Consider the following 9,666-nt stretch of genomic DNA (forward strand, 5'->3'; position numbering starts at 1 on the left):
ATGGAGCATTCAAAAAGCTTAAGATGATAAAAAGCTCAGAAAAAAAGCTAGCCTTTCATCTCAAGGGTTCACACCAAAGTCCAAGATGACATTCAGTAAAAATACAATTTCATACATGATTACCTGCATCATTTGGAAAGAGCTAATGCAAGTATAAAAAGTAGACATCATCTCATTCCATTCCTTCCAAATGATCATTATTATCCTTCATTTCTTTTAAATAGTTTTTTTTTCCATATATTGATGCTTTATTTCTGGTAATAATCTCTATATGTTGGCTTAGGTTTTGCAAAAATACTATGTCTTTAATGTTTTGCTGGCTGTCTGTGAACAGATGAAAGTGCTGTCTTAAAAGAGTAATATTAGTTTCGTATACAATGGCCAGATTTCACAGCTAGGCCCACGTATTGTGTTGTACTTTACTGAATATGTGTGAAAATGTCCTTCCACTAAATCAGAAAAAATAGACCTGATCCTGTAGATAAGAAAATCTGACTTGCACATTGGTGATTTTCTTCCTTAATGGTAATAATTTGTTACATTGAGATTCTTGTATAAATTACTGAAATTCTATTACCCGCTAATACTTTGCAGTAATCCTAATGTAATGATTACTCTGGGTCACATCAGCTGTATCTTGCGCCACGTATTTTGCATCTGGCAGATGCCAATAGCAGAAGCTAAGAGCAAAAGATCAGGGCAATAATATAACAATGCTTCCCTAGTAAAATCTCTTCACTTCCAGAAACATGCAGATAGAGAGTTCCTGTAACAAAATGTTAGCACTGAGTTTTCTTCTTTTGGATCTACATAAATCTTGGGGCTCTGCATTACTTCACTGATTAGAAAGAAAACCATTTTCATAGGTTTTCAGGCAGCCAATGATAATTTCATTTGGTGCTTTATGCACTTTATAGAAGAGAAAACAACTAATGCTTCTGTAGTCAGCTTTTTCCATGTTGCTTAGGACATCATAGGAAAAAGCATTATGCAGCTGAGGTAGTCATTTACATGGGAAGGTGTTTGCTGCATTTCTCTTCTGCTTATGCAGTCACTGGTGATTTTCAGCAGCATTAAAGCCTCCTTTTTTTTGTCAGTAGTTGTGTTAAAAATATTACCCAGTTATATAAATAAAAGGATATCACCCTGTGTCAGACTGAATACCCAATATTTAGTCTGACAAGACTCGCATATTAATTCCCCATCACAACTATACAAATACCCCAGAATCACACTAGATGTAATCCTCACTGTTCTCTCAGTAGCTTTCTTCAAGCTACCACTTTCGCCCCTCTTTTACCTCAGTTTGTCTCAGACAGTTGGCAGGTGCTGGGACTTGTGAAAATATGTACCCACTATCTCCCTCTTCCCACTCTTTTTTCATATAGATGAAAAAAATGAATAGATTTTTGTACATTTCTCACATTGAAGGAGATGGTTACACATTCTGATATAAATGAATTTCTAACTACATCATATGACAAGTTTAAAAGCAAGTAATATTATTTTCTTGTTTCCAAAGATAAAATTAAATGCTGTTTTCTCCACCTTCTGGCTTAGTGCAAAGCTGAATTTCTTTTTAATTGGGAGAATCAAATAAGCAGGTTACTTCTGGACATCACAATTAGAAAAGTGGACCCAATTCTAACAACAGCAAAGCTCCTACTTACTGCACCGGGGCTCTTCTGAGCCAGGAGCTCACCTAAATAAAACACCTGTAAAGACAATGTGCCCCTATAGGTGTATAGGTGAATTCAGACTCTCATGGTATGCTTTTTATTAGCATCTTGACAATTTGGGCCATAATCCTGTATCAAAAGGAAGCATGCAACGAATGTTAAGTCATCAGAAGTCACTCATCATATTGAGTCTAAAGCCCCCCCAAAATCAGTGAATTTAGAATGGACACTTTACGCTGTTCCTTTCTCATCTCCCCTTCAGCTCTTCACCCTGTTTTTTGTGCTTTGGATATATTCACTAGGGGAAATTGTAGTCCCTAATTTCATTAGCGCTCAACAAGTTTGGTTTTAGTCTCATTCTATGAAACAGGCTCTTCCTTATCTATTAATAATTATAGTTACCTGATTATGGTGATAGACTCCTTTTTCTGAAACTTTTGATTCTTTCCTGATACTTTCTACAATCTTTTTATTCATCATATAAGGAATGTATCTTGTTCTAAGTAGGCAGCCTCCACCTTTGAGCCTGGACACATACCTCTACTTCCAGTGAGGTTACCCAGACGTCTATTTCTATCATCATTTGTCATATCTTTTCTAAAAAGAGATAAATAAAAATGCCTTTCTCTCTTTTACTGCCACAAAGTCTCCCTAGTTTTTGTTCAGAACTTCCATTCACAGAAAATAAGCTCTGTTCTTGAATGGAGAAATTCCTTTATATCCAGAGGGCCAGGACGAGATCTGTGTGCCACTTGAGTTCAATTTACATTACAGTCTGTGGGCTGAAGCGGAATGTAAAGTTTAAACTGATCTTGTATACAGAATAAAAAAGAAGGAATGAAGAAAAAAAGTGTTTAGAGGTATTGTAAATCAGTTAGCTGGAATGTAGGTTGAGAGCTTTCTGCAAAAAGTAAAAGCATTATGCAGTGTAAGAAACACTTCTTGAAGATTCTTACTGAGTTATAATTTAACTTTGGGTTATTTCCCAGTTTTTACTCATAAACACATAACTACCTGTAAGAATTTATTCCGGATAGGTCCTGGCTTTTCCCTCAGCAACAGACTGACTTCAGTGGGTCAGGGATTACTGAGAGGATAAAACTAGGCCCATCGTGAGATTTTCAGCATTAGGTATAGGACAGCGTGTTGATTTCTTAGGAGAAATAACTGGGAAAATGGACAATCAATCCTTACAATCTGTTTTAAAGGGAATATATATTGTAATAAGTGTCCATGAAAATAGTACACTAGATAGGCTATGAAACATGAAAATAAAAAAAAACCCATCAGTTCTAACATCTCTCGTTCATTTTTTTTAATGTGTATATTTTCTAAGCCCAAATTCATACTAAGCAAGCCCCCAGCTAGCATTGTATTTTTCACTGCCATTCTCACATAATCTACTCCGTTTCTGTGTAAGACTGTGAGTGGGGCTGCAGGTACAGTAGTTTGTAAAGCAGCAGTTCAGACCGAACTAATGAAGCAGAGAACCACCGTGCATTCTAGTTATTCTGTTGAATGCCTAATAAAAAAAAAATAATTAAATGATCACCCTGATAGAATCTTTGTATCTAGGAATTTATAGAACTTTTATAGCTAGAGGGAAAAGCTACAGGGTACTGAGCTAGCTTCAAATGAGCTAGTGCATCTCCACATCGCAGGACAGTGCCAGTCAGAGCGACTGGCCTTAAAACTGCCTTTGCTTTGGAGCTTACTTGAATGTATCTCTACAAGGTTCGGTACGGATCAGTACAGATACACTCTAAGCAGGCACAAGAGAACATGAAAAAAAATCAACCTTCCTGTAAGCGTGTGCATCTGGTATTGCTCACCTGTGTCTAATGCTTTATCTAATCCTTTATTAATTCATGCTTTCAATTCACAATTCAGTTATTTGTTGGAGAAAGTGGTGGTCATTACTTAAGTATATAAGAATTTAATTGTACTGGGACTGAGACTTGGAATGAGTTTCCTTTGACTAGACATTTGCTGCTTTTCCCTTCTCTGTTAAGTCCTGTCAGAGTCTTCTTCCCTTTTAAATTTTTGTGCAACTATTACAGAATTTCTTGACATAGGCCAACAGAGCAAACGTAGCATAAAGAGGAAAACAGTGCGACCACAATCCAAATCAGCAAGGAATTTTTTCCAGATTAGCACTAATCAAGAACAGTTTAAACTTGAGACCCAAAAGCATGATTTGGATGGCCATGAAGAAGACATACAACATGAATCATATGGGAAATACTACATTAAAAAAGTAGATTAATTTCCTAAGCTATTTTTATTGTAGTTGGTTTCTATAGTTTTTTACTAACGAATTTTACTTCTCAGATTTTCAAGGACTGAAACTTTCTGAAAGACTTTCTAACATCACTTTGCATATTCATTAGAGTATTTTGGAATACATGAATTTTGGCATGCAGGTTATGGTTAGGTGATACAGTCACTAAAGCAGAAGTTAGTTAAAGGGCTTAATCCACATCTCCAAATAGTTATATACCTGCAAGTAGGGAAACAGCGTCTGTAGTCTTTTTTGCCCCATCAAGTTACTAATAATGAGACAGTGAGAATTTTACTTAATTGTTCAAATCTACATTACATTATAGAATCATAGAATTGTTAGGGTTGGAAGGGACCTTAAAGATCATCTAGTTCCAACCCCCCTGCCATGGGCAGGGACACCTCCCACTAGATCAGGTTGCTCAAAGCCCCATCCAGCCTGGTCTTAAAAACTTCCAGGGATGGGGCTTCCACCACTTCTCTGGGCAACCTGTTCCAGTGTCTCACCACCCTCATGGTGAAGAACTTCTTCCTAATGTCCAATCTGAATCGACCCATCTCTAGTTTTAATCCATTCCCTCTAATCCTACCATTACCCGACATCCTAAAAAGTCCCTCCCCAGCTTTCTTGTAGGCCCCCTTATGATACTGGTAGGCCACTATAAGGTCTCCTCAGAGCCTTCTTTTCTCCGGACTGAACAACCCCAACTCTCGCAGTCTGTCCTTATAGGAGAGGTCCTCCAGCCCTCTGATCATCCTCGTGGCCCTTCTCTGGACACGTTCCAGCACATCAGCATTTCTGGTAGTCTTTCTATTACAGTAATAGTTGTTCCAAGTTTGTATCCCAGCTGATAGCAGTCAGGAACGCAGCATGGCTGTGAAGAACTCAAAGGCCGTCTCACCCTCCTTGCTACCCCTGAAATGTTGACATAGAGTGCAGATCTTGTGTCCATACAGCCTCAGCTCTGCTGAAACAAACACTGTAGTATGTAGGCCAGTCAGCACTAAATATTCAATCTCATAGTATCATAGATAAGGATAAAGTCATCATCTAGCAGCGCCTAGATTCACATCTTCTGTCATTACACTTCTTTAAAAGGGACCATTCCTTGTTAGTTGAGAAATTGTCTCTTGCTGAGCCACATTTTATTCCAATAATGCTCCAAGTGACTTCAGTGGGACCTTGGACTTAAAATTAGTGCTATACACTGTGTGAAAGTATTGGAAGCTAGTGTATGAATAACGACAGCTGCAGGATTAATACCAAACCGATGTTAGCAACCTTTACGCTAATGCTAAATGACTGTTCAACTCAGGGATATTCATGCCCCTTTTAATCATTGTTACTATATCACTTATCACACAGTGCAAGAACCCAACTGACAGTGCTAGTGCTTTACAAGAACAAAACAATTTTATTAATTCCATGTTCAGTAATTTACAAGTAAAAATACATATATTCACATACGCACCAAACTATTTTGGTGCCAAAATGATTGCTTTATTTGTGCCTTTTTTCTGATAAGTCTTGACAGTTTTCAGTTTTAGGTATCTAGCTGCAGCATAGAAATATTGCCATGACACTACTTGAGCACTAATGAGTGGAAAAATGAAAGTAGCTACTGTCCAACATTTCATATCTTTGCAATGTGTTCATGTGATTTTTTGCTAACGATTTGTTATAGCTAAGGACTATGCAAAAAATAACTAACAAAACCTGTATGTAAATAGTGTGAAGAGTATAGCTTCAAATCCATTTGAAACTTTGCTGGTGAGTGAGCTCTATTATATGTAGCATGTTAATTAACTATTATATGTTCAATAAGTGTAATCAAATAATTGGTTCCATTTAAACCCCATATTGAGGTGTGCAAATATTAAACTATTTTATTTATATTTTTAAAGTGTTTCTAAACCCCAAGATTTTGATGAACAATTTTCAGAAATGTGGATTGTGGTTTGACTCATTTTCACTGAAGCATAGCTTCAGGCAATATGATGGGCTGCACAATGCTGTTACAGTAGTCTGAGTGGTGAGATGATGGGGGGACTTCATGCAAGAAGTTTGCAGTACAGGTATGAATGTCAAGAAACAAATAGGAAGAAATCACTTCCAAAAACTTTAGTGTACACAATTGTAAGGGTGTACTCTGTGCATGTAATAAAATACATAAAATTACTCTAAGGGTAAAATACTGCAGTTCTGTAATGTGACATTTGTTCTGAATTCATTCAAATCATGGTTTGCTGAAGTCAATGCCAGACTTTTAGCTACTTCCATTAATGCCTGAATGATGCCTTAACTTTCTTCTTCTTTCTCTAATCTTCTAAATACCAACAATTGTGCAACAATTAATTTCTCTGTATAGTAATTTTTTGTATTAATAGGAAAAACTTCTGCAATATATTAGTCATCAATTTTTATGGTTTCAGTTACTGAAATACTTAAACTTTTGTGTGTATTCTGATTGATGTCAACACATTTATTAACATGCATAACATGGAGCACATACGTTAGAGTTCAGTTGCATTGGCCTTTAAGAATGCCAGTGTCCAATACAAGTGACTCAAAATACAATAATATTCCTCTCTTTCTAAAGTGTTTGATGAGTTCTTAACAAAGGAAAACTTTCATTCCGGCTATAGATAAACAGTATCTACATTCAACTTTTCTAACTCTGTCTTGGTCCATGAGTTTCCAAAACTGATAGTAAGGTTTCTTCCACAACAGAAGGAGAACAGTGTCCTGATTATTAGAATTAAAATCATGTTTGCATGTTGACTCATTTAAAATATTTTTGTAAAGCACTAAGGATAATTTTTCCCTTTACTTGTAGCTTTTTAATATTGTTTCTCTGTCTATTATTTATTCTTTGAAACTATGAGGTCAGGAAGCTATCAGAGGAAACCATCTTGGCTGTCAGATGGCTATGAACAGAAAACAATCTTTTGCTGAGATAAAACTTTAATTTGCATTATGAAGAGTTTCTTTTAAAGCTTATGAAGTAATTTTGGCAAAATTCCTCTCGGGCTATGTTATTCTGAAAGATGAGTGAAAAGAAGGAAGTGTGTTAAACTAAATGTCTGGGGTTACTGTAGTGGAAGTTTTATGTCAAAATAATCTGAGACCCTGTGCTCATGAAATCCTGTAAAAGATTATTTTCTACTGCTGTATTCACATAGTAATCACAAATTAATTTTGTAAGAATCAGAGATACCTTACATCTGTCTTACTCCCAATAACAAAGTATATCCGTCGTGGCAGGCTCACCAAGTTGTATTTACTTTCTACTCCATTTTCAACCATTTTAAACATCTTTTCACAGGAGTTCTCACAAAGTCCGTTTTGCACGAAGAAAGTTACTCTGAAACCCAGCAACTTTTAATTTTCCTGGCCAATAATTTTGCCCTTTTATTTTGCTTAGAATCAAAACCCTACCACTGCAGCTACAAACTCTGATTTTTCTTAAACAAACAAACAAAAACCAAATGGAAAGAACTCACTTTTTAGTATGGTAATGTCCAGGTAAAAGGACGAAGGTAAATTTGGATGAGGAGCCTGTGTGAATACAACATTAATAGTAGAAAAGAGAACGTGCACTAACTTCTCTTATGTCTCAATGACAACATGGCTTATGCCACTGTAAGGAACAGTCTGTTGCCACTTGGAAGGCCAGGTACTTTGCAATGCAGTGCTACTTTCTCATCTAACCCGTTAAATGCACAGTCCACAAATTTTTGCAAGAATGTCTGGTTCAGCGTAATGCTTGGCACTGCAGCAACACTCGCTCCCCCCCGCCACTTTCTACTCATCCACATATGAACTACTTCTTCCTCTGCTGTTAAGATTTTTACCTCTTTACATTTAGGTATACAATACACATATGCAGCATGCACAGGTTGTCTTCAAACAGTACATGTGTCAGTGTGGGGGGGTAAATGCTATTGTAAACATTCATCTCATATGATCAGCGAACACTATGACGTCCCGTTGCTCGTTCCACCAGCATGGAAAGCATTTCAGTAAGTGGGAAATGCAGGCAGCCCCCGCTGGCTGCCCTGGGAGGGCTGTGCGGGATCCGCAGCCCCGTCCTTCGTCCTACATCCTCGCTCTGGCTCCCTACAGACGGAGCAAACGGACGGCGCTTCGCAGCCCACAGCCCAGGCACAGCCATGATGTGGCTGCTTAGGTGAAAACAAGCATGAATGCACTGACATTCTGCCCACAAAACACAGCTGCATTATAACTCCATGCACTGTAGCAAACAATAATTCCAAGATAAAAGGCTTCGTTAATATGGCATCAAATTCTGTGAAACACCCGGCATGTACCACCATCATACACACCCGCTGCTTACCCTCCCTGTCCATTTCAGAGCAACAACAATTGTAAGAGAAATAAAACATTGTAAGATCTCAGCTGCTAGGAGATAGATGAATGTAATGCTCCGGCATTCTCACCACAGCTCTGCAAATTTGCAAACAGATTCTTCACCCCCCAGCCCTCCCTCTTCCCCCCCCCCCCCCCAAACAGAATCAGAAAGCACATCTTACCACTGGATGAGAGAGAGGAACAGAAGTGCCCACACCATCATTTTGAGAGAAAATGCAGGATTCGAGAATGCAGTGCTCCCCAGGCTTGTTGGATTTGGAGGAATCATCTCTTTTTCTCCCCCCCCTCCCCCCCCCCCAGTTTTTTTCCCCTTTCCTCTTGGTTGCAGATGGATCCGTCCCCTTCTTTAATTTTTTTTTGGTAGTGGTTCTCTCCCCCTCCCTACCAGGTCCCGTCAGTGGGATGATACATTGCGCCCAGCTGCGGGAATTAATATGCAGGGGGACAGAAATCAGATCTGCACAAGCCCTTTGCAGATATAATCAGAAAACGTCAGCTCAGGCAGCAGGCAGCAGCTTCCAAATCTAGGGGAATAATATAATTGGGAGAAAAGAAAAAAAATACAAAACCACAGACACTCACAGAATAAAAAGGGAAAGAAGAAACACATACACATGCACACATTTACAGAATCACTCACACACATGCAACAAAATCCGATAAAGCAATAGACAGAGTAAATGAGAGGGGAAAAAAAAAAAAATAACCGAAAAGAAAGAATAAAGCAATGGAGCTTCTGCCTGAATGCAGATTAACTCTGAGGTCAAAGTGGAAATGATGCACTCTGCTGCAGCACAGATTAACACATGCGTGGTGTCAGCCGGGGTGCTTTTTAACCTTTGATTACACATATGCAGGCAGCCTGGATTTTCATTTTGGAGGCGAGAAGGATTTGGCAGGCATAAAAAGGGAGGCTGGAAGGAAAAGCTTGCCCTATGCTGCTGAGCATCCTCATTTTTCTAAACAGCCTGGAAATCGTGATTGCAAAGGGAAAAAAAATGAAAGGATGGATGGGGGAGTGGAAAAGGGAGGGATGGTTGTTGCTAAGTAACTCAGGAAATGGGGAAAGCAGCATTGGTGGAGTCAGTATGAATGAGGTGATTTAGTGTGTGATAGGATTAGGGGGAACATACAACGTTTTTATCTCCCCTCCCCCTAATAAAATCAGGCTACGCAAACATGGGAAATGCTTCCTGGTCAGAGGGGAAACACTAGATGGCTATAAAAGCTGGACCTTGCGAAATTTTGGAACCAGAATCCCAAGTTACATTGTCCAAAAATGCAGTTTAGCAGCTATTAGTTAAGTAAGAAATT

At 38.4% G+C, this 9,666-nt stretch overlaps 1 protein-coding gene across 2 annotated transcripts in view; it reads right to left on the minus strand.

The window, feature by feature from the left end:
* GABRG2 (gamma-aminobutyric acid type A receptor subunit gamma2) overlaps positions 1–9,334 on the minus strand; it is a 70,782-nt gene extending 61,448 nt beyond the window's left edge. The window contains exon 1 of one of the 2 annotated variants that reach the window (XM_063349013.1): positions 8,514–9,334. In XM_063349013.1, the coding sequence (XP_063205083.1) occupies positions 8,514–8,620 (107 nt within the window). In that variant the 5' untranslated portion in view covers positions 8,621–9,334. The remainder of the gene's footprint in view (positions 1–8,513) is intronic. The other variant, XM_063349012.1, reaches the window with a different exon arrangement.
* Positions 9,335–9,666: the final 332 nt, after the last annotated feature.

The sequence above is a fragment of the Chroicocephalus ridibundus genome, chromosome 11 (genome assembly GCF_963924245.1).
Source record: "Chroicocephalus ridibundus chromosome 11, bChrRid1.1, whole genome shotgun sequence".
NCBI classification, from domain to species: domain Eukaryota; kingdom Metazoa; phylum Chordata; class Aves; order Charadriiformes; family Laridae; genus Chroicocephalus; species Chroicocephalus ridibundus.